The sequence below is a fragment of the Tyto alba genome, unplaced genomic scaffold (assembly GCF_018691265.1).
Source record: "Tyto alba isolate M040663 unplaced genomic scaffold, T.alba_DEE_v4.0 Super-Scaffold_14, whole genome shotgun sequence".
Taxonomy (NCBI): Eukaryota; Metazoa; Chordata; class Aves; order Strigiformes; family Tytonidae; genus Tyto; species Tyto alba.
This window is the reverse complement of record NW_024881276.1, coordinates 58,822,098-58,847,362: the sequence shown is the minus strand read 5'-3', so window position 1 is coordinate 58,847,362 and position 25,265 is coordinate 58,822,098. Positions and strand designations below refer to the sequence as shown.

The window sequence follows — 25,265 nt, the reverse complement described above, 5'->3', positions numbered from 1 at the left end:
TTAAAAAAAAAAAAAAAAAAGCAGCCCCTATTGGTTGTTCATACAGAAGTCTGGGATTCTATAGGCTTCGGGTGGGTGATTGATTTTAAATCCCAACAACACATGCTTTTTCCCTTGCCTTCTCATTCTCTTCCGAGTCAGCCTCCACGATGCAAAGAAACTAACAAGTGACACACAAGACTAGTAGTCATGTGGACCAATAAAAACAAAAGGGAAGGAGAATTGAAGACGAAGAGAAAGGGAAAAACAAACAAAGATTGAAAATAAAAATTCGCCAGGATAATGCGTTTTATAAACACAGAGATAGAAACGGTTACAGCAAGGACAGAGCGGGCCAGGGGTGGGGAATAGATATTTATATATATATATATATATAAATTCAAGGGGCCTTCAGTTTATTCTTGTTGGCTCCCCCTTCTCATTAGATTGGTCTCTCTGTGGGGATCTTCATCCCCTTCTCTCCACTGTCCACCTTTTGGGGATTCTCTCCCATGACCAGGGTCCAGAAGAGGCCACCACTGCCATGTGAGTCCAGCCCGTCTTGGCAAGAGGGATCCTGGGAGAGCACGGATGGGAGGTGAGCAGGAGAAGCTAGCCTTTCCCTGCCTCCTGCCGGCTCCTTGAAAAGACTGGTCTATTCCTCCTCCTCCTTCCCTTTGGGAAACTGGGGGCAGGATAGGCATGTGAGTCAGAACTGCTGTTCCACCCTTCAGGAAAGGGAGTAGGGAGAAGGGTGATGATTATTTTGGCAGTCTCTTACCCTCCCCTCCAGTTGCTTTTTGGTTTGTTGTTGATGCCTGCAGGCTTTTCTGAGGAGGTGGGGGGGTGGGGGGGGAAGCAGGAAGGAGAGGAGGAGTACAAGCTGCTAGGACATCATCCACAACGGGCAGGAAGAGCAATGAGCAGGAACCCACATTCCTATGGGGCCTTGGCCATCGTGCTGCTCAGACAGCTGGGAGAGAGAGGCAGCAGCCAGTTCTGACAGACTCCTCTCTATTGCTCCCCGCCAAGGGAGGAGAAAGAGTGCAATACTCCACAGCCCTCGGGCAGTGTAGGCACCTGTCCCGCCCGGAGAACATGCCTCACCTCTCCCCCCTCACTGGTCTCACCTTCCACTGGGGAGAAGGTTTCTCCCATCCAGTCCCTGGGGCAGGACGAGCGACCCCTCCTCCCTTTCACAAGCAGGAGGGACAGGAATGGATATTTCTCTCTTAGACACTCAAGGAAATCCTCAAAGAACCCCAATCCAGCTGTGAACCCTGCCACATTCTTCTGTGGCCTGCTGAAAACATGTGTCCGAGCCCCTGTACGCACAAGGACTGTCTCTCCATCCCATCCACCATGCATGTCTCAACACGCACCCCCCCTTCATACGCATCCTACAGTGAGAGAGAAGGCAAAATGGGGGCCTTTCTTTGGGTTTGAAAGGAGGGGCTCTTGCATGAGGAAGTGATCCCAGCACAGGAAAGGGGCTCTTGCACAAGGAAGCATCCTCCTACCAGGCAGGCTGTTGCACAGAAGGAGCACCCCCTTGAGACAGGCTGTTCAAGGGGCTGCCATGAACAGGGTTACACGGCCAGAAGAGGCTGTTGTAGAAGGAGAGGCCGGAGACTGTTGCACGAGGAGGGCCGCTGCACAAGCAGTGCCCCTGGGCGCAGGCTATGCACAAGAGGCTTTCTGCTCCCTGGGTTGAGGTCTCTCTAGGAGCTGGAGAGGTGCTCCACTTGGATGGCGCTGGTGCTGACAGTGAGGCAGATGTCCTTGTGATGCTCTGAAGTCTTGTAAGGGGTCAGGTCAAAGGAGCACTGGGGGGGAGGGTTGGGTTGGTTAGTGTCTCCAGAAGGGCCCCCTGCTGCCCCCCCACCCTGTGGCTGGAAGTGCTGCTGCTGCTGCGAGGCCTGGGCTTGTGCCTGAACCACCTGCTGCTGTGGGTCAGGGATGTTGTGTTTCCGCATGTGCTTCATCAGGTATGTCTCCTGCAACAGGAAGAATGGTGTGAGAGGAGGGACATTTGCAAAGACCAAAGGCAATGGGAAGGGACACGACGGCTCAGGGGGGCTGCTCTCGTTGGATCTCGAGGAGCTACTCCCTGGGAAGCGTGCCCACTTCTGCTACCCCCCCAGAGCAGCAAACACTCACCGAAGTGTAGGCCCGGCTGCAGATGGAGCAGGTGTAGACCTTGGCGTGTTTCACCGTGTGCGTAGCCAGGTGTACCTCCAATGAGGCAGCATCCGTGTATGCACGGTGGCAGTTGTGGCACTTGAAAGGTTTGTCTTTGTTGTGCTGCCGTCTGTGGGACTGGGGGGCAGCAGTGGGGTGGAGGAAAGAGAAAGCAAGCACAAGGAAGGAAGTGAGTATTAGTACTGGAGAAGGCTTTACCTCTGACACCCCCTTCCAGCCAGGGCAAGCTCTCCAGGCCCCCGTCTGCTGAGGGAGGTACGCCTGGCTCCTAGCATAGGGAACAGAGCTTCTCTCTCCAACCCACCACACATCTTCCCCCCCAGATGCCCCTTTTTTTGTCAGACATAGTAGGCAGTTGAAGAGCAGAGTCCATACGCTCCATAACCCCCGTTTTCTCAGTCTCCACCACAACTCTTTCTCAGTCTTTTCCTTTTCTCTCCTCTTCTGCCTCACTACACATTTGCCCTCTGCACCTGTCACTGCCCTTCAGGGCAGAATCTGTTTTAGCTGCTCACAGGCATTTACAGCTCTTTGCCTTTTGGCACACCCTGCAGTTCCTCTCTGCCAGGATATTGCAACAGGACACACCACCTCTGCTTCCCTAAATCCCTGTTCTTATGCCCTCCATTTCATTGTAAAACAAACAAACAAAAAACCAATCGGATATGCAGATTTTATTCTGTGTGACGTCTAGCAAAAGTCTTGACCCAGCTAAATTAGAAAACTCTGCATAACAGATGAGAGGAACTTTACCAAGGTCTCACCGCTTTCAAGTAAAGTTTACAATTTTAAAGGATGCGACTGTTTATGTGACTTCTTTGGGTCACTAGTACCACAAAACCCAGGAATCTCTCCCCATGCAGGGTTTCAACAACTTTTCTGTATTCTTTCCCTCTCCTCCCAGCTGCCCCAATTTCTCCATCTCCTCCACCACAGGCAAGTTACCGTCTCCTCCCACTTGACAGCTGCCCTTGCCACCCCCACCGGTGAGCAGGACAAGCCCAGCCCCTTACCTGCAGGTTGGAAAGCTGGGTGAAAGCCTTTTCACACCCAGGGTGAGCACATTTATAGGGTCGATCCCCAGTGTGGATACTGTTGAGAAGAGCACAAATGAGAAGCAGTGAGCAGGCAGGCAGGGCAGACTGCAAGGGCCTGATGCTGTGATCAAATCTTACAGCCGCTCAGGAGAGAAGGGGATGATTTTGCCTCCAGATGCTCTCTATCTGGACAAAGAGAGCTCTGCCCAGCTCCTGTGTCCAGCTAGAAGTTAGACAAGATAGGCAGTCAAGCAGATTTCAGAGAGTGACTAGGACTGAGGAGCAAGAGCTTACGAATGCCTGGCCAGCTGTGGGCCACCTGAAAGCGGGTTTGCAAGGGGTCTGGAGGTCCAGGCTCCTTGTTCCAAGCTCAGGAGTCTCATATGACTAAGAGGAGTCTGTTCTCTTGCTTCTGCCGTACCAAGAAAGCAGCTCTACTCCTTCTCAGGACAGACATTCCAGCACTTTTCCCTTTACAGGCTGAGATCACCTACAGTGTTCATCTGTCCCTGTCCCCCTGCAATGCCAGGAGAAGCTTCCACACACTCAGTCCAACCCCCACGGTGACAGGCAGGGATCCCCTACGGCCAATGCCTCTCTCTCTATCGCTCTCTCTCTCTGTGCCCCCTGCGGTGCAAGACCAAGGATCCCCAGGGACAGCACGTGCCCACCTCAGCCCTGCCGTGGTCAGTGTCTCCTGCGCAGCCTCCACTCCGTCCACTCTGGTGGGTCACCTCCTTCCGAGGGTGCAGCCGGCCGCGTTCCCCGCCCGCCCCCCGCATGCTTGGCGCGCGTGCTCCACAGGTGCATGCCGGCAGCGCGGGGGGGCCAGGGCCAGGCCCCCAGCCTCCTCTGGCCCTTACCGTGTGTGCTGCTGCAGGTGGGAGAGCTGGCGGAAGGCCTTCTGGCAGTAGCGGCAGGTGTAGGGCTTGGCCCCCGAGTGGATGCGGAGGTGCTGGGCCAGGTAGGATGTGTTGGCGAAGCTCTTGGAGCAGTGAGGACACTTGTGCGGCTTGACAATCGCCGTGTGGAGCTTGGAGTGGATCCTGCCGAAGAGGAGGAGGAGCAGCAGCAGTTGGACATGACCGCCATCTGGCTAGTGCTGATGGAATGAGGGCACAAAGGGGGTGGGACAGCACCACGCTATCTGCTACATGGAGGAACTCCAAACACAGCACGAGCTTGCTCTGTCTCAAACCGTGCTCCCCTTGGATTCAAGAGACCATGGTCTGTCTGCACCGGGGGAGGATCCAGAGAGAGGAACTATAGAGTTTGGACTGAGGGGCATTGGCAGAGATGTGTGTGGGAAGCCTACAGCTGAAATAGCAGGGGGGCTGCAAGCCTGGACTGAGACGTTTGGCAGAACTACACCGGGGTGACAGGGAACAATCCTCCTACGCCCACTCTACTCTCACTCTGACACAACCAACCCTACCTTCTGTCAGAAAGCATCGCTCCATTGCAGATGCCCCTTGGGGTGAGCAGTGCTAACCTCTGTGCACACCCAGCCCCTGCCAGCAAAGTGACAAGTCTCCTGTGTCAGGCACCGCTACTGCCGGTTTGTCGTGTACGAGATCTGACCAGCCTGCAGAAAACAGCAAGGCCTCCCCAGGCAGTCGCCCACTGAGGGTGCTCACAGCATGCTGGGATGACGGCAACATGCAGTGTGGAGGGCCCCCAGCCTCCTCTGGCCCTTACCGTGTGTGCTGCTGCAGGTGGGAGAGCTGGCGGAAGGCCTTCTGGCAGTAGCTGCACGTGTAGGGCTTGGCCCCTGAGTGGATGCGAATGTGCTGGGCCAGGTAGGAGCTGTTGGCGAAGCTCTTGGAGCAGTGAGGACACTTGTGTGGCTTTGTCTCCGTATGGGACTTGGAGTGGATCTGCATCTCCGACTTGGAGTAGAAGGTCAGCGAACACATCCGGCACCTGGGACCGGGGTGAGGGGAAGAGACAGCGTCACAGGGGGGCAAGCCCCGATATGCATCAACTCTAACTGGATGGGGTCTTCCACACTGAGTGAAGGGATGTTTTCTCACTACATGGTTCTGGGGAGCTTTCACCTGGGACACTGTGCTCGGCTGCGCAGAACTCCAGCCCCAAGGGGACAAACTTAAACTAGGAACTGGCAGAAGAGACCAAATAATACTTTGCAGCCGGACAAGTAAAGGTCTTGGAAGAATCAAAGAGGTTAATTTATTAGGCTTACAAGGGAGACAGGGCAGCACTTTGGAAATTTTCCAACAGCAATCTGAAGGGGACAGGAAGAATAATTCCCAGGCAAAACCCACTTTGGTCATCTAAGACTTTTTTTCAGTCAAAAAAAGGTTGGAAAACCTGGAAATCCCAAGTTAAGGTTCATCTTCATAATAAAAGTTAATTCCATGTACTGCACAGTCTGCAAAAGCAGTTATGACCAAACCCACTTAACTCTGCTCCCATTTTGGGAGAAGATACTCAAGGATTTAGAATACAAAATGCTGAGAACAACAACAATGCTGCTTTCCTAGCGGCTCTCACAAAGATACTCTGGATATCAAATGTGGGATTTCACTGGTCTAATGGGCTTTCATCATTTCAGCCTTACTGATGCGATGCAAAATATTTTGTCTAAGAGTCTGAATCCATCTGTTCCCATAATGATCAGAAACGTATCGGGTAACACATAGACTCTTGGAACAGGAAGAAGCAGTTGGCATCTATGTGCTACGGATACTGCTGTCAAAAATGTTCCTCCACCATGACACCAGGCTGTTAAGAGAAGCCTGCCCTGTTTTACAATTCAAGATGGTAAAAGCTTTTGTCGTTCACCATTTGACAAGAGAGTTAGAAGCTGCATCCACGTTACTGGACCTTTTTATTTTTTTTTCCCCAAGTATGTGCCAACCAAGGGGCAGAGTTAATGTTTCTCTGAACTCGTTTTTTCCATTTGCAGACTTTTCAATTAAACAAGGCAAAATTGAACCTGCACTTGGAACTTCCAGGGTCACATCTGAGAAAAAAAAATGTCACCCAGAAGAAGTCTGGCTAACATGGATTCAACCTTCACAGCAGGTTGACTTGTGTTTTTGTCTGGGAATTTCCTCACATTTTACAAATGTTTACAAAACTACTCAGTGACAAAAGTCTCTGCAGGTATTACAAGCTACAGAGAGCTGATCATGCTCTTCATCGTATTCATCTCCTCCCAGAAAGATACTTCATTACATCTACTATTGTGACTATTTATGTTGGAGCCAGGAGCTTTATGAAGTGTGCAGTCTGATTAGCGTATGTAATGCAGACAGTATTTATCCAGCACCTACCTTAACTTCCATAGGCCCTTCCAAGCCATGGCTTGATTTTAAGCCAGTTAACTGGAAGCCATGCCTCCCTAGCAAGCCACTCTACCACACACCTGCCGTAACATTTTTTTCCTCTCCATCACTGTTCTTTTACATTATCTTCTCTAACAGTTGTTTCCACGTTTCCTACCTTCATCTTTCTCTTAATTCACTTTAATTGCAAACCCTAACAGAAAATGAAAGCTAAATGCATCCTTACCTAAATCCCCTCACACACACAACAATCCCTTCTGGAATCAACAAACAGAAGCAATTTGGCTGTTTATCCCTGGGTCTATTAGAAATACGAGGAGTAAAAAGGAACATCAGAATAATCTTTTTAAAAAAGTAGTTCTTGGTTTATAATCCCAACTACCCCCAAACATTTGTGCAATTTGTTCCAGATTTTCTGAAATGTTTAAAGCTAGACTTCAATACAACACCTGCATTTTGCAGTTATCAAGTCATACTTGAAGGATGAGGATTGTATCCTTGAAAGCAGCAACGCTAGAAAGAACTTTGAAGTGAATACTGAACTAAAAAATACCTCTGAGTTGGCAAGTCCAGTTTCCTGATAATGCAAGCAATTACGGCATAATCCCATGCATGACTTTTATCAAGCTCCTTCTCAGCAGACGCTTACTTTCATTACTCTCAATTGAACTCTGTTCCACAGTATCAGTCCTCTGATAAGGAACCATTCAATTGAGAACAAGCTCCCAGTGCGATGCTGTGCTAATATGGCTAACCAAAACAAAGGGGAATAGCAGCTATCATTTTTGAAAACAGGAATGGTGCGACTGTTCTTGCAACAGCACACCTAATTCTGAAGTCCATATAGTCAACAATTATTGAAAAACTCAGACAAGTTCAGCAAACTTAAAGAATGATGGCATGTGGAAAATTGGTTTTGCAGTAAAGATTCACTGAGCCCAGACTATCTAGGTTTGGAGAAAAGCTTAAAAGATAGCTTTGTTAATACCCATATAAATCTACGTAGGGAGAGAAATATCAATTACTAGGGGCTGTAAATGAGCAAAGAAAGGTATAAACAATAATTGACAGTACAAGGTAAAAAAAAAAATCCAAGAGGAAATAGGATCTTTCCAACCATGAGAATAATGCATCCTCAGAACAATGCTCGGAGGCTATAGTATAGTCTCAACCACTTGGCCCCTACAATCAATAGTTTGAGAATCCATCTACCCTTCTGAGAGAAATTTCTTTCTAAAGGTTTTGCTCTAGTTTAAATACAATGCTGGGCACTAATCTCTTCTGTGCTGTACACATGACTATATATTTTAAACAGCCTATTCTGTTCCGAAAAATTAATGAACTTAACTATGTCATCAAGTCTAACTAGTCCCACGCATTAAAACTGTAGTGCCATAAAGCTACCTACTTTATTTTCCATAAGTAAGGGAAAGGATGCACAGAAGTTATTTGCTTTGTCAGGTATCTGCCTTCAGGTCAGAAATTCCCTAAAACAAACTATTGAAAAGAAACAGACTGACCATCCTTTTCCATTTTCAAAATAAAACTAGAAAGAAGGTATTTCAAAACCTCTCCAGCACTTGCATAAAAATGGAAGATAAATCTGACTGTTAGCAAAATCATCCCCCTCTCCTCCCCAACAAACCCCTCTTGTCTGAATTTAGCAGCTATAGACATTCCATTACTGTTTTTCAAACAACATTTAGAAAGAAAGTCTTGCAAGGACTCATTTTCTAATCATCTAATTAGCATCAGCCCTGAGAGAGCAAGAACGTTACGTAGCATTATCAAATTCATGAGCCTTAGGAGTTAAAAAAAACCCTGGAATATAGCAGAAAGCCGCATTTCAGAGTTCTGTATTGTGTAGTATCAGGCATTTTCAAGGAAACAAATGATCCATTTAATTAAAGGTTTCGCATTCTGCCTCAGACAACATCAAATATTAAAGGGGAAAATGCAATCATCCCTCTAGTGGGCAAATATGGATTCAAAAAAATGTTAAATCTATATGGATAATGAGAACATTGCATCTGACACCGGCAGTGTCTCAGTATTCTACGTCAGTGAAATTCTCCTGGCTGGGGAGAAGAAAAGTTGGGAGTGCTCCTTGCTAAGCATGAACAAAAGACAATATGAAATAATTGATTTTTTTTTTCCCTCTGCTTAATATCCATTTTTAATCTTTTCTCCCCACTGTGCTTCTAAACTAACACCACTTTCGCTGTATTCTTTCTGAGAGCAAGGAACAGAAATGACTGCAGCATTCCCATTGACAGTGTGACACAACGTCCCTACAGCTGCTTGTTATGGCTCTGCAAATTTAGACAGCCTAGGAGAACATAGTCTTAATAGTACAGAGGTTCATATAGTTAAATTAGTACCCAGCCATATGTCAGAAATCAAAAGTAACCCTTTCCAATGTTTATAATCCCTTCTTTTTATAGGGAATCTGCAGGAAAATAAAGTCAGACATTCAGAGAGTGTTCATGTTAGACAGAAACACCCTCAAAAATAATGAAATGCCAGTAAAAGGTGGATGTACAATTCTAATTCTGCTCCCATATGAAAGTCATCACGATGAGTCATAAACAAAATGATGCTTAGAGCAACTAGACTACAACTCTGTGGCACACAGTGCCATTTTTTCCCACTTTTCATGGAATGTTCCGCCTCATTCATCAGATGCTGCTATGAGATAAAATACCATCTGAAATACCATCTCATAGTAAAATTTGCCTAACACAGATTAACAGCATTTTTCAATCAAGTGCTTAATTAATCAGTATCACAGTTGTGAAAACTATGTAAGCTTTCACATGGCTTTGAGAATGCAAATTCCTAGTATCTACTGAGATTAGTCTTAGAAGTTAACTGAACCTTTTCTGTTAGGCTACAAATAAAAGTTAGACCACAAGTTTAAAAAAAAACCATCAGACCAGGAAGGTCTGAAGTTAAACTAAATGGTAAGAGTAAGTTTAGGCTGTCAGAGTCAGCAGTTCATTTAGCAAGGAAAGAAATGCACTGCCTTTGCAATGCAGAGTTAATGAAGTAACTAATGCAAGCATAGCACAATAATGGATGCACAGTTCACGATAAATGCTAATTTAACCCTTGCATTCCCTGTTTTGTTTTTTTTTTTTTTTTTAAACATGAAGTTAAACATTTTCCTGCTAATATTTTGTGAGAGGCAGGGGAGAGGAGACAGAGCTATCACCCAAGCTACCCAGCTAGAAAACTCTGGTAAGACCTAAATAAAGCCAGTGAATATGAAGATGCCAAATGAAAGCATATGAATTGTACCTCTGCTTCCACACTTCCACACCTAGCATCAACTTCTATTCAAAAGTTAACATTACGCTTCCATTTACCAATTTATACTAGTGGCATGCATTCTATCAAATCTATCAGCTACACTCAGAGATCTCAGTTAACTTACTTCTGCAGTCCCTCAGTCACTTGGTGGATTGATTAGGCTACAGAAAAGCATACTCTCCTGGAAAGGCAGCAATTGTTTTTAAATGCTCTCACCGGATAGCACTCCTCCAGTTCTCAGATTTGAGGGCATTCCTGCATTTTGTCCATTTTTCCAAATGATCTTAAAAATACCAGACCCAGAACTGTGGTATTTCAACATTCTTCACACGTTGCCTGTCTTCTTTTAATGACTCCAGCATTTACGCTTTCAACAGTTGCTTTTACCCTCTTCGGTCACAGCCTCGCACTGGGAGCTCACATGATGTCACTTAATTCCTGAAAGTCTTTTTCACAGTCATTGCTTTCCAGGATACTGTTTCCCCATATTCCTTATCTTTAGATCAAAGACATTCAATAGTATCCAACAGGACACTTCTGTCTGATACTGTTTTCCACTGTGTCCAAACACCTAGGCCTCAATCCCTGACTGCTGGAAGAGTGACACAGTGTTACCCAAAGGGCTATGTCTTCCACTGGGCTGTATTAAAATATATTTTGCTTGAATAGTTCCAATTTAACAACCACATAAAACTTCACTATGGGTTTTGTGGGGGTTTTTTTGTTGTTGTTTTTTTGGTAGAGTTTTTGGTTGGTTTTTTTTGTTTTTTTTTTTTTTTGTTTTTTTTTTTTTTTTGTTTTTTTTTTTTTGTTTTGTTTTTTTGTTTTGGTTTTGTTTTGTTTTGTTTTTTTTAAGCTAGCCACCAGCATTGCTTCTATCTGTAAATTATCAGCCATGACTTTCTGTTGACCTCCAAATCATTGAACAACACCAGGCCTAAGACCCTGTCTACCAATTTTTTACATCAGTCACCATTAGCACAGAAGACCAACAAAACAACAAAACACAGTAAGGTGTTTCCTAGTATAGCAATAACATGCAAAAGCTAAAATTAAAAGAATACAAAAGGCCCATGAGAAAGCATTAGCAAATTTGGAAACGCCAGAATTAAGGTCATCTATGTCACCGTAATTTGGCTCCGCAATGCAGGCGCGTTCTGATACAGCCTTATTGACTGTTTCCACAGAACTGCATCCTTATTATGTCGCACAGATACTTAACAAGCAAGTGTTCAGTTTTTTTCATCACCACTCTGTGTACAGCCTCAAGCCTCATCGACCACATGCAATTCCAACCTCATGAAGAAGAATCACTCATCTGTTGTACCCACCACAGAAGTATCAGTGCTCCATAAACACTCATCTATTCTCACAATGTCCCTGTTTTATTTTTTTCTAAGGGAAGGGAGTGACAAAAGACAGAGGAGTGAAACACAGTAAGTCAGACGTACCCGCTAATTACAAGTGGCCAAACTGATACCTGTGACCACTTCTTTCCTTTAAAGGAAAACTCATATTACATACATTCAAATCCCAGCTCCTATAGATTTCTATGCTACAGCTATGAGATGCAGTGCTTCTGCAAAGCAAAGCAGGGTCTGACGTAACAGAAGACTGTTCAATGACACTTGAGAAGAGATTACAGTTTTGGGAACAACAAATGTTAATTATTTCAGAATAACTGTGGTGATTTTTAGCCTGCGGCAAATGCAGACCCACTGAAGACTAGACCTAACTCATATTTACACACTCTTCAAGGCAAGATTATCTGCAGGCCACATGGCTACAGGATACCATAGCAAATCTGTGGCAGAGGCAAGCATAATCTACAGTTCTTCAGACCAGCCTTCCCCAAAACATCCTTCTCAATTCTACAACACCCTATCAACATACTATTATGTTTTGTTTTTTTTTTTTTTTTTTAATAAAACACTCCTTTCAGGTTCTCTGAGTAAACATGCAGAACTCTGACAGGCCATCATGTACACAATAACTACAATCACATAATCAAGGATGGTATCAAAGTGCATTGACTCAACAGGGCCAAATTAAGGTGTGATCAGATAAAAAGTGCAACAGAATAGTTTCAAAGTTCTCTCTCCCCAGTTGAAACTGTAACTGCCTCCTTCATTCCCTTGCACACATTCATTCCATTGACATGCAAGTAACATGTGCTAAAATTAAAACTCATGACTGCAGAACCTTTACCGTTAGCTCCTTCTGCTTGGCACTATGATGAACTGAAAGTGTGCATGCGCACACACACACAACATCTCAGCAGAAGGGAGAGAACTTACCATAATGCAAGTTTTTACCTTATTATATCCTGAGGCATGTGGTCAATCTTAATTCTGACATTTTCTAACCTCAGAGCACAGCATTCACTTACAAAGCAAAGCTTATGTGTACAAACTGCGTGTGTATATATGGATGTGCATGGGAACCTGTCCTCCTTAAGAGTTTTGAGATCATAAGCCAATTTCAACCAAATCTGTAAAAGGGGTAAGGATCTTAAAGTCAGTATGATTTTCATAAAAATATGCAGCTGGGGAAAGAAGAGACACCCTCTTGGAGCCCCCTGCTGAGGGAAAGGCTAGTAAGCTCACCCTTGATTAGACATCAGAGAATCCACACAGGAGAGAGCCGCTGGAAACCAGGCTTCATTAGTTCCGCTGCTCACGGAACTACTTGTTAAAAAAAGCAAACAGAAATTCCAACATGTGGCATCATACTGACACCCACGTTGGTCATCAGCAATCTTAAGATCCACTGCACAGACCTCTGCCGCTGCAGCTAGGATGATAAATGATAGCAATGGTAGTTTGTCACCTTTTTTTAGCCTTGGGGGGGGGGGGGGGGAGGTTCTTTGCCAGATGATGTCACGTTCTTGTGCTGACATCAGAGACATGGCAAAATTTAGAAATACTGGGTTTCATGTTTCTAGGCTTTGGAGGGAATGTGGTCAAACTTTCTGCCTGATACTTCAAACTTAATTCCCCCTTTGCCTTTAGTCTTCTAGCCTGTCGCAACCCCCTCCCTCCTGCACCAAGTCCCAGGCCCAAGCTCTTTATCCACATACCCCAGCCTCTTTATCCTCTGCTGCCGTGGCTCCTCCCTATTTCATCCCCTCAATTACCTAACATTTCTCTCCTTTCCCCCACACTTCTATTGGTCTGTCCACATCCCACGCCCTTGTCCCCACCTGTTCTGCTAAATCTAGGTATCTCCTCATAGCCCCGAGCAGATCTGGTTCCTTCTTCCTCCCCACAGTCTTGGCCCTTCATAGCTAATCTCTGTACCATCTCTCCTTTGCAACTAGGCTCCCCACCACACCCTCTGCTGCATTCCTCTAGTTTGTAGACTCTTGGGTTTTCTTGTCCCTACTACATTTGAACCAAGCAGTGTCTTCTCACACCTTGCCCTTGTGCCCATCAGAACGGGGAGGTTACTATCAACACTGGGCACAGAAGACTCCCTTCTGAAGCAGAAGGAGGAGTGGTTGTGACTGCAGGAAAAGCACGCCTGGCCCTTCAGTGCTAGTCTAGAAGATGCTTATCGCTGCAGAGAGTACACGTGTAGTCCAGCCTCATAATAGGAACTGAGAGGTTAGAGTGTATTTATCTCTTCTGTGGAAAGAGACCGTCTGGTCAGTGCCTGGAGTCATGCAAGCCTCAAGAAACACTGAAGAGGATATAATCTTTGCATATTTCAACTACTAAACTATAAAGCATCTCAGAGCATGCTGAAGAGATTTTTTCCAAGCTTAGAACTTGGCCAAATTTGACCATATTTTCACAGATATATGTGGCTTACAAAAGCCATAGCCACCAGATTTCAAATCTATTCAAAACCATGGGAAATTTACCAAACAGCAATGCTAAATCCAGTAAAAAGGGGCCTCCATCCAGCTTCTTCACCTTCTACAGCTCAGCTCTGCTTCTTGCTAAGCCTTCCAAGGCTTCTGTACAGTTTTACACCCTGAACTCATCTCAGAAGCTTCGTATGTCCCTAAGCTACTTATTGCCTCCCAAACCCAAACTCCCTGCTGTTCCCACAGCCTAGTGAAAGTAGGGAAACTCAGAACTAGCAGTAGGGAACAGAGAGCTTGTTGGTTACAGTATGATGGCAAGGCTCTTCTCAAGCCTGCAAAGCCTTCTGTTGGTATCCTAGGCTCCAAAGCCCAGTTTGCAAAACCATTCCAGATTATATACCAGTATTTGCCCTAGCCTTTACAAACTTAACACTGGAAACAAGCAATGTCTATAGAGAGCTCTCTTCCTCTTGCAAAGAAGAAACTATTTAGGCAACTGTTTGTCAGAGAGAGAGAATGGATGAGCTGGCCCAGAGAGGCTGAACCACTTCATCAGCCTTGTCCACTGATCACATCACTCCACAAACTTCCAGAAGTGCACAGGTACAGGCACTAAAACAGTACTAAGAAACAATACTACTGTCACCAGGACCTATGCTCACTCTCTCTTCCTCAGCACCTTTTAAAGCACTGAGAAGCAGCTATGTGTTTCACGCTGCCAGCATCTTACTAGAAAGGCTCTTGATGCCTATATAATTTTCCACGGAAAAAGTGAATTCTACAAAGATGTGAGAGAACATTAACAATGAGCTGACAATGAATTCAGACAAGACTGAAGTGACATTACTCATGAAGGAAAATGCTTCACAGGACTGGGTTAGATGCTGTTCCCTGAAAGTTCAAGCATTCTTCTAATAGCACAACACAAAGCACCAAGGACTCTGTCAGACTAATCCTAAGGCTAGATGTCTATGATCTGCAAGCAATACCATCATTAGCAAAAGCCTCACACCTCTTCTTACAAAGAAAAACCTAGCCACAAAGATTCTTGCACCACTTTCACAGCAGACTACTAATTCACTTCTAGAGCTGATACAGCAGCAAAACAGCTGCCATTTGCTGAAACAGGAATCTCTACGTTCAGTAGAGAATGGGATGAGCTGCAATACATGTATCACCTTTGTGCCCCAATTCCTTCCAAGTCTGCTTTGCTGTGCTGGCCATTCAACGCCTTACTCTGTCTTCACCAACTCACTAGGGGTCAGGTATCGTGGAAATTAGCCACCTACCCAGGCACTCAGGGCAAGAGAGCTCACAGAGCTTAAAAAGAAACGTAAGACCAAAAAATAATTAAATCTGACAAAATAATAATGGGTATTAAAAAAAAAGTCATATTGATCAATATAGTACAACTCCTTTCAGGCATCTGACTAAATTGTCCTCAGTGTATCATCATAAGAATCAGTGAAATCATACAAACATAGACATACGAATACCACAAACAACAACTCCTCCAGCCTGAGAAGGGAGCAGGAGTAGATGAACCTCACCCACAGTCTTAAATTTAGCTAGGATATGTCTGTGTACTGTAGTAACAGGAACTACCCAAGTCATCCTCTAGCATACAGAAGGAAACCAGGAGTCCTCAAAAGTTTTAACATGCAAGTCTATTCATATGCATATTACGGAGAAACAATTTTACTGTATTTCACAAAGGTTTTCTCTCCCACAGCTCCAAGAGAAGACAGCATTTTCCTTTAGTTTTCCAACAATCATTTTTAGTTCTAAACTTGCACATAGAAAGCATCAGCCAAAAGAGATTCCAAGGAGGGCAGAAGTACGCTTTGGTGGTCTTCAGTAAATCTCAATTTAGCTATCTTGCACCTCAGCACTGCTCAGGGGAAGGCCTGCTTTGGATGAGGGCTGGAGGAAGAGGCAGAGGTACTGCACTCGAACAAAACACATGAAGACAGGAAATCTTCCTGATTACATGTTCCTACATATAAACTCATTCATTTATTCCCTGCAAAGTCTTCTTCATGAGCTGTTACACAGACTATGTGTGTTCATAAGGTTTCTGCTGAGTCACTCCACCTGGTCTTGGGCATTTTTTTCCAAACTTATAAGTAAACAAGGAGCTATAATTAAAGCCTTGGTTCAGCTTTAATTCTAGTGTTCAGTGCCAATTGTGTCCCCTGTAAATACATATTTAACAACCTAATTAGCAACCCAGACTGTAAGCAGCTTGAGTAGTGTGGAATTGTGGCTAAGGCCCAAAATAAATGGTGGGATTACAAATAGCAAGCTACCTAACACTCCCACCCCTCTTCACCATACGCTGATTATATTTTCAAAGTGGAAGAACTGGGATGTTGGGTAAGAGAATAAAAAGGCTGATCCAAGCTCTGGTTTTGTACCTATTTAACTGTATTGATTTCCAAACGTGAACATTTTAAAATTGCTGTAGTTAAAAATGAAACAGAGCCTGGAGTGGATGCACTGATTCTGTATAGATGCCTTCATACTGTTATGACTTAATTCCGGAAACATAAATAAATCTTTACCTCCCCCCACAAAAAAAGGGAAACTGTTTGGGACAGGATCATGGGCACATAGTAGGAAAGTGAGAACAAGTAGGGACCATCTTCTATTTCTGTTTCCATTTGGCTACTACTTTGCCTCTTACTGATCTTAATCATCTCTCAGACACATCTATCACCAAATCACCCATATGTGCTCCCGCTTCCCAACTAAGACAGACCGTCACACTTCCACCCCAGCACTTGCCTGCTCTGTCCGGTTCCCACCTTCTCTAAAACACTCACACTTCTTATCCTCTGGTTTAAGTGTTTCCTCCTAGTTAATCTCTCCCTTTCTCACCACTCCCTTGTAAACTCAAGCCACATCCCTCCAAGCTCAGAAACCCAACCTCAGGGCTCAAGAACTCTCCCCCCTCTTACCTGATATCCTTAGGACTCAGAAATACCCTTATACCTAATTCAGAAATACACTTTTTTTTTTTTTTTTTTTTTTTTCTGTTTTGTTGGGAATGCTGAAATAAGAGGAGATCACAAGGGGCAATGCACACAGACTGGAGTCCTAATTCAGGAGCACCCAGGTACACTAGGGTTCTCAGCTGCACCAGACAGTACTGCATTCTGCAGTACAGCAGCCATACTACCCGGCTGTGGCATCAAGGATACGGTTTAGCCTTCATAACATCCCAGTCATTAACATCTGTATATTCAGGAAATCAAGGCTGGCCACTAAGATGGAGATCCTTAGATTTGGGTCAACCCACCAGCTTTCTAACAATCCTGGTTAGAGAGAAAACTCAACTCTTTCTGCAGCTGAAAGATTCTCTACTCAGGGACTCTACAGGGAAAAGGCAGAGATCTCTTCTTCCCCATCTAACGCTCTGAAGGGTTAAATACACCCCTATCCCCATGCAATGTTAGTCAAAGTTTAACCCCGCTCCCCACCTGTATGTCTTGCCATCCTTGTGCTGGTCCTCATCATCCTCGTTTGACAGCACAAAGGGGTCGCTCATCTCTGGCAGCCCTGACTCCTGCAATCGTTTCTTCTTCCGGCCCCGGGGCGGTTTGGGGGCAACTCCCCCACCCCCGCCACCCCCCCCACCTTCGGAGAGGGTGGTTGTCCCTTTCTTGGACAGGTCAGGAACCACCTGGAGGGCTGCCTGGGAGCCAGGGGGTAGTGCAGAGACAATCATGGGAGCTGAGATGGGAAAGGTTTGGGCAGAGGCGGCTGTGGTCACCAGGGAACCTGATGGGGAAGTTATCACCAGACCAGGACCTGCAAACAAAGAAAGATGGAGGAAGTCAGTTATTACACCTCTGATTATGCCCAACCTCCTTATCCCACAGAAGCGAGCTTTATACACCTACTTTTGACTACAATGCAAACAGAAGAGTAGCTTACCCTCCCCAACGCATTCCCAGTCTCCACTGCTGGAAGTCAAACTTCCATAAAGAGGGTGGATGTATGGAGTGCCTAGAGATTCACAGTGGAACCATGCCAAGGCAGTCCACACCACCAGTAAGGCTAGGAATAATCTACAGCCCAAAAAGGATTCTCCAGGACCCCCTGTTCTCCCACCCCAGAGCCTCCTTCGTACGTTGCTGAAGTCTTTGGAGTTCCCTACCTGCTGTCATGAGCCCAGCAGACTGCACTGGTACCACGGTGATGTTCTGAGTCACAGGGGCTTGGCTGTGTGGTGTCAGCTGCTCCGGCTTGGTGTCTGAGTCCATGGAGATCCCAGTGGGTAGGGCCACAGAGGTGGGTACTGTCAGCAAGGCAGGGTAGTGGGGGGGAGCCAGGCTGCAGCCCTTCTCTGTGGGCAATAGCTGCTCCTTCATCTTGTTAATAAACATGGTGTTCTCAATCTAAATGCATGGGAAGAACGGCTTTTAGAATACCCTGGCACAGCTTCTCCCAGCAGTTGGCTGAGCAAGAAATGCAAAAGGAACACTTATCATGCATGAACTTCTAACGGGAAGCAACACCAGCATAATAGGTTGGAAGACAAAGATCTTACCTGTCCCGAGACAGTGGGCACTGCTGGCCAGAAGTACGGGGAGGAGTTGAAATGAGATTCTTCCATCCTAGCTGGGCACAGGGGGGAAGAGGAAGGGGGAAGGGAAGAGGAATGGAGAAGAAGGAAGACAGACAGACAGACAGACACACACACACAAGAAGAACATTAAACCCAAAGAGACTCCAACATGGAACTGACTCAGTCTAATGCTGTGACAGTTCCTTAATCTCCCCTGTCTTACTTGAGCAACTTCTCCCCACTTTTGAGCTATCTGCCCAAATCCAAAAATTATTTTCAGGGGAAAAAGGTATCTGCTATTCCCACGGGCTTGTGTCCATCTCAAACACCTCTTGCTCAACAGTCCTCCATGCAAAAATATGACTGCCTGCAAACCCAGAACACCTCCAAAATTCCCCAATCATCATCCACCCAAGTACGTGGCACAAATTATGAAGTCTGTGCATCTGCAGCCAGGCAAATACAGCTGAAAACCATTTTTCACAGACAGTCTGACCCCACAAGCAGCGAAAATTTTGGACCTTGCCTGTCCCTCCACCCAGCCCAACACTAAGGACCCAGATGCAGCAAGGGGACATTAGCATTATGTTACACAGGAAGAAGGACAGGCAGAGAGAGGGAAACAGACTTGCCCAAGATATCAGACAGCCACAGCAGACCAAGAAGTCAAACTCAGGGCTCCTAACTTCCTGCTGCCCACCGCTCTGACCACCCCAGCCCAACCATCAAAAGAAACCAGGAAATATCACTCAATATTCCTGACAGACAAGATCCTCCACTCTCATCCAATGAGACTAGGCAGTGGAAAAACAACCTGATTACCCTGCTCCTGAGATACCCTGTCTCCGAGTAAGATCATGTCACAGCTCCCTGTTGTCCATTTTATTCCCATCTTTGGGACAAGATTCTGCAGGATTCTGTCCCCAGCCAAGTGCCCACTGTTCCTTCTCAACTCTCCATGCAGTCAGGGGACCAGTTAGACATCAAAAGATAGCCCTCTGAAGACAGAGGCATAGCTCTTTAGGAACACCTGGCTGAAGAAGCCCTTTCCGTTCTTAATTCTTACATTCCTCTTGTAGTAGCATTAGCAGACAAAGTTCATTACACTCGTGAAAATGCTATTCAAAACCTAAAGAAATTGACAAAATAATATTTCCTGAAGAAGAAGATACATCTTTTTGTGAAAAAAATATGGCAAAATTGGTAGGTAAAATACACGTGATAAAAACTATGCTCGGAGAACATGTGGCAGAGCAAGCTGCTTAAACAAAGTAGCACTGTAGGTTTCTCACACAGCTACCTGCAAATTCTCCTACTCCTGTTTCTGTTACGATGTAGCACTAGGCTAATTAATGAGTAAATATTGTTTCTGAAGGGCCCGTCTCAAACATCAGATAAGCAGAGGAGCATGCCCCGAGTAGCATGAAACACTTACTTTCCAGAAACGTATTAGGGCAGAATAAATACATGTGAAATTGCTGCGTGTGAGCCAAAATGCAAAGATAATTTTCCTCTATGTAGAGAGGCAGTATTTAAATGAACCAAATTACCTGATAATTTTGTTTTTATGAATTGCTCACGCAACAGCAAAGCCAAGTATTCCTGCCTCACTCACTCACTACAAATCAACCAATAAACACACTTAAGGATGAATTATTTACTTTGCATCGGTGGCATGCAGTCAGACTGCTAGCTGCCTGACTGAATTACTGTGGATTTACATTGCTGTGATTCAATCAGAATCTGATGGGGCAAGACTCTTACCTTCCTTCCTCTGCTTTCTTTTCTGAGACAAATTAATTATTAAGTACACTGCCCACAGCAAGGCTCTATGTATGTAATGCTTTAATTACATTACTTTTTTCTTCCACAGGATGAGCACACATGAAGAGATAACACATTCTTGGCAACTGAGCACCACCTGAATCAAGAGGGTTTTTTTTTGTTTGGAATGTCAAGTTTGGGTTTGGGGTTTTGTTTGTTTGTGTTTGTTTTTAAAATAAGTAAACCCTTGTTTGCTTAGCTTCCACATCAAAAACATCAAAGTGAACCTCATTCTGTAAAAACATAAAGTCTCATACAATAATCAGATGCATTTTCCAAATAAACTTTGTAATGGTCCAAGACTCCCTTGGATTCAATTGCAAACTTCATGCATTAAACAGAAAGATGCCAGTTTAAACAAAAGTCTCACAACAGCTTTCTTATTTAAAGAGTACAAGGAATGAAAGGCCATTTCCAGACTAGCACAGGCCAGGGCACTCAGTGACTGCCTGTCTCCCTCTAGTCCCCTACCAGAACTTCAGAAAGCATCTAACTTTTTGTTTGCTCAATTTACAAAGTGTGCAAGTCAAAATAAGGCTCTTACTGAATCTCAAAAACTGACTACACTGTTTTCGTTTAAACTCTTAGAATCCACCTCCCCATCCAAAAATCTTCATGCCTGAGCAGATATCAGGCCTCAAAACTTTTGGCTTGAAAGGCTGAAGTGTGATAAAGTTGTAAGAATGTGGAGGAAAAGGAGAAATGGTGTAAGAGTTGAAGCTTTCATGCAAACTCACTAGCAAGCCAGTCTTCCAAAGGGAGAAAAAAAACAAAGATAAGATTCCTCCACCAAACTACCGCCCTAGTACCCCGAGTTGTCCCTCCCCTACCCCACTTCCAGGCTAAAGGATATTTTGAAAACATGCACCCCTATTCGCAGCCCCCACTTTAACACTGCTTACACTTACTTTACCAGAACTCTGCACGTAACCCTTCCAATTGCTCTATAACTACCAGACATGGGCTGGAGCTTCAACCCTGTACCACAGCACGTTCCCACTGCAGTGCCTTCATCATCCCAGCTTCCACAAACAGGCCAGAGATGGGACCTTCTTCCTATTCACCAGTCTAGTATCAGACAGATGTCAACGTACCCTCCTGATATAAACCAAAAACACCTTCTATGTACAGACCACAAATGTACATACACCAAATAAACAACCGAGTGAACCAGCGAACTCACAAGGGACAAGGAATCTGGAGTTTAGATCTCAGAGTAGTTCACAGAATCACATACTTAACGTGCTGGACTTATACTTCTTTGCAGGTCATCACTTTAATCATAAACAGACAGATAAAAGCACGTGCAAGTATACGGTGAGGTAGAGGCTGTGTTTCTGGAAGGCACAATCAAGGTTGGATACGCAGGTATTTAGAGGTTGACTTTTAATACAGTTTTCTTTATTCTCCAGATACCTAGCTTTTATTTTCTATTCGGTGTAGATTTTTCAGTTGACAAAAGGCCCTGAGTATAACACTCAGGTGTGATTTACAGTGTTGTTTTATGTCTGCCCAAGGTCTTTGTTCAATAACAAGGAGCTTTTAGGCTTAATTGCTGCAAAATACTAAGGATGCTGAAGGCCACACAGGCTGTTAGGTCAAATGCAAAAATCCTTCCACAAAGCTCATAAGCACCAAAAAGTTCAAGCACCACTACACCTTTAGAACAAGCACATCTAGATGCACATCAGGAATACCCCAAACATGCTTGGACAATCTCCTGAATCCCAAACCCGCACACCAGAGCTGGAACAACTTTGGTGCCATCCCCCAACGCATGCGTAGCCTCCACCCCAACCGACTGAGCCTCTGTCAGAACAGGTGCCTGGCAGGGGACGTACCCTATGCCTCAGCTCCTTCCAGACAGTCAATCCCCTCTCCCACACCCTGGAGCTCAAGTGACTTCCAGCACCCACCGCCAGGCCCTGCAGCCCATCCCACCCCCACCACCCCCCCCCCCCCGCTCCCCCGCAGTGCAGCCGGCGGGAGCCCCCGGGGCGAGGGTCACTCACGCAGCTCCAGGAGCTCCTTACCCCTCTCACTCTCCCTCCTCTTGCATTTCTCCTCCTTCCAGGGCCGTCTCTGCAAACAAACCGCCAGGGTTACGGGGGCGCCCGGGGCCCGGCCTGACAGCGGGCGGCGCAACGCGGGGCCCCCGGACCCGCCGGCCACGTCCAGCCCCCGGGGGAGCGGCCATGGGCGGGGGCGGGCGCTCCCCACGGGGACCGGCCGGGATGGGAGGGGGAGCCCAGACCCACCTCCCCCCGCGGGGCCCCGCGCGCACACGGCGGCGGCGGCGGCCGAGAGCGGGGCGCGCCGCCCGGTCGCCCCCCGCGGCGCGGCGCGTTTGCGGGCGAGGCGGGGCCGGCCCGCGGCGCAGCTCCCCCGCGACGGAGCCCCCGGGCGCGCTCTGCGCCCAACAGCGGGACGGAGGGACGGGCGGGCGGGCGAGCGGACAGACAGACAGCCCTCCACCGTTTCCGCTTCCGGATCGCTTCGACCCCGGAAGTCCCGCTCCCCCGGGCCCCCTCGCGCCCACACCCGCCACCCGGCGGATTACCGGGCACCACCCCCCAGCGGCGACCCCGACCCCGACTCCAGCGGCGGCAGCGGCCTCCTCACCGGAAAGAGGAGCGGCGAGTCGCTTCCGGATCAGGGGGCGGAGCGCGCCTCAGCTCTTCCGGGGCGCCGACCGGAGCGGCGGAACGGCGTCATCGGCGGCTTCGCTTGAAAAAGAGGCGGAGCGGTGGTGGCCGACAGCCTGGGGCAGGTTTCCCTTAGCGGGGCCGCCGCGGACAGCCGAGCCGAGCCGAGCCGGGCGCGGGGACCGACCGGTGGCGGCGGCGGCGGGCGCGCGCTTACCGGAAGCGCGGGGCAGCCGGCGCGCGGGGACCGCGGGCTGGAGGAAGGGCGGAAGTGGCTGTGCCGGCGGGGGCGGGCGCGCGGCGTCCCCGAGCCCGGCCGCGAGCCCGCTTCCGGCCAGGCGGCCTTCCCGGCGTGACGCGCGCGGCGCTGGGGGTGGGGGGACGACAGCCGCCCTCATGAATAATTCATGGCGGCGCGCCATGAATAGCCCCGGCCGCCTCCGCGCCTCGCCTCGGCCCGCCGCCCTCGCCTGCCCCGCTCCGGCCTCCGCGGGAGTGGCCGCCCCGCCGGCTCCGCCTCGGCCCGGCGGCCGCTGCGCAGGGCCCGGCTGGAGCTCTGTGCGGTGACGGCGCGGGGCGGGCGGCGGCTCGGGCAGCCGCGCCAGCCCGGGGAGACGGGGCGGCTCGGTTGTTGCAGCTGAGTTGGGCCCGAAGGCTCGCCACCACCGCGGCGGGACGGTCCCTGCCTGCCCCTTTGCGTGTGCTGGCTCTAGCGCTTCCCTGGCCGAATGCTGAACGCTTTCGTTGTGCTAAGTCAACGTAAAGGAGTTTTAGCAACCTGCTTTTTCTACCGGGTTGGCAAACGACCGTCGCAGTCACCCAAGGCCTCTAGGGAACAGGAAAACAGCAGGGCGAGGTGTGGAGGGGAGCAGGGTTCCCCCTCTCTCCACGGTTGCAGGGCAGTGGCTCGGTATAACCACACCCAACTAGTGATTTTTTTCATTTGTAACTGCAGTTTGACCCCCAGAGCAGGGCTGCAGCTCACCCTCGTTATCACTCATTAAGAATTCAGTTTGACAGCTTCAACCCACCTAAGTTTTGGCTGGCAGTTTCCCCCCGTCTCCCGTGTGCTCTGGCACTACCAGGCGCGTTGCTGTGCAGCACGAGTTCCCGCGCTCGAAGCTGCAGGCAGGCAGTCCCTCGAGCCTTAGCGATGGTGCGGGCGAAGGCATGAGCCTGCTCCCCGGGAAGACAACACGAAGGCACTCCGCAAGATTGCTGAGCCCGGCTCGCTCATCACCCCCACATCAAATTGGAGACACCCCACAAGATAGCCAAGCTGGCAGCTGCAGCTCTGCCCTGCCTTACACTCCAATTTCAGTGGAAAGAGACCTTTAGATACCATCTACTCCATTCCACCACTCGCAGCAGGGCTAACTTTGGCACTGGACCCAACTCCCAAGTCAGGTTAAGTTACCTTCCTCACCCGTGGTGTTGCTCACTGGGCACTTGGCTGAGCTGTTTTCTGACTTGGGAGAAATATTTTTTTTCTAATCTTTTTTTCTGTTGCTTGAGTTTTCTGCCAGCTTGGCGTGCTGGAACAGCTTCTCAGAGCTAGCATGAGTAAGAGGGTGGGACCAGGGAAAGCACAACTATAGCAGCCAGCGGTAAGATTGGCTCGAGCAATCATGAAACCACAACATCCGGAGCAGTGGGCAAAGGGAAATCTCCTGGCAGCTGAGAGGCAGGCGGCTGGAGCCGCAGCACCCACCTGTCCCCAGAAGGTGCTGGGGTATTGGTCATCCCAGGCAGCACAGAAATTCCTCCTGGGAGGAGCCAGGATTAGCCCTGTGTTCTTCAGCAGGAGTCACATGAAGGCAATTGTTGATTTATTTAAATAAAAGGAGTTGGCAGCCTAATCAGTTTGGAAATTAATTTCCTTGTTAATTTGGGGGTTTTGACTTGCTCATGAATATTCACAAATGCTCATCTCTTTTTTTTTTTTTTTTTTTCTTCTGTCGTCTATGTAATTTATTTTTGTGATTGTCAGTTCACCTCTGAAGGTGACATTTCTCTCCTTATTCTGCAACGCGGCAAGTGTATTCAATCTTATGCCTTGGAAGAGGAACTGTGTCCTGGCACTGATGTCTGTTTTGCCTCTTCTTTGCCCCAGAGGCGCCTGTAGCCTCTCAGCTTTCCTCCTTCCTCTCTGCATGCTGCCTAGAAAGAAATAAGAGCAAGAATCTCCTCCAAGAAGAGGGCTGGCCTGGGCTTGGTAACTGGGAGAGCTTGTCAAAATACTCTATATTGGACAAGGAAGAGTGGTAATTGCCAGCTGAGGAGTGGGACAAGTGGCTAATTTTTTCTTACTGTGCCTAGAGTTTTCTGCTTCCCCTCCCTCCCTTCACTGCTGAGCACCCTTCAGTAGCACGTGAGGCAGCGTGACTAACATCTGTCACAGACACTTGATTTCTCTTATCTCCTTTCCTTAGGAGGAGGCAAAATTGGAGAAACACGGGTATGCATCTCTGGAGAGTACAAATGATCTCTTCACCGTCTTTCCCAGCTCTTTGTTGCCCTCCCCTCCCCCTCCCTTACTTATCCTGCCTGCCCTTGCTCCCTCTCCACACC

General features: G+C 47.5%; 1 protein-coding gene across 14 annotated transcripts; it reads right to left on the bottom strand.

Moving 5' to 3' along the window:
* Positions 1-270: 270 nt before the first annotated feature.
* Positions 271-23,192, bottom strand: ZNF384 (zinc finger protein 384). 14 transcript variants are annotated; one of them, XM_042788194.1, is made up of 13 exons: positions 22,672-23,192; positions 22,083-22,131; positions 21,233-21,386; positions 20,958-21,147; positions 18,208-18,278; positions 17,815-18,055; positions 17,135-17,465; positions 12,448-12,525; positions 4,917-5,141; positions 4,082-4,264; positions 3,195-3,273; positions 2,140-2,298; positions 271-1,976 (listed from the first exon to the last, which is right to left on the bottom strand). In XM_042788194.1, the coding sequence occupies exons 5-13, from the start codon at positions 18,271-18,273 to the stop codon at positions 1,701-1,703; spliced, it is 1,638 nt and encodes a 545-aa protein (XP_042644128.1). In that variant the 5' UTR covers positions 18,274-18,278; positions 20,958-21,147; positions 21,233-21,386; positions 22,083-22,131; positions 22,672-23,192; the 3' UTR covers positions 271-1,700. The 14 variants fall into 14 exon arrangements, with proteins under 14 accessions (XP_042644128.1, XP_042644120.1, XP_042644122.1 ...); XM_042788186.1 differs by having other exon boundaries at positions 18,208-18,274; XM_042788188.1 differs by lacking the exon at positions 22,672-23,192 and adding an exon at positions 22,610-22,667 and having other exon boundaries at positions 18,208-18,274.
* Positions 23,193-25,265: the final 2,073 nt, after the last annotated feature.

Coding starts and splice junctions, on each gene's coding strand:
- ZNF384 (XM_042788186.1), bottom strand. CDS start 21,010: ATGTCTGGTAGTTATAGAGCAATTGGAAGGGTTACGTGCAGAGTTCTG. Junction 18,056..18,207: donor TGCCCACTGTCTCGGGACAG/GTAAGATCTTTG, acceptor CCATGCATTTAG/ATTGAGAACACCATGTTTAT. Junction 17,466..17,814: donor TGCTGGGCTCATGACAGCAG/GTAGGGAACTCC, acceptor CTTTGTTTGCAG/GTCCTGGTCTGGTGATAACT.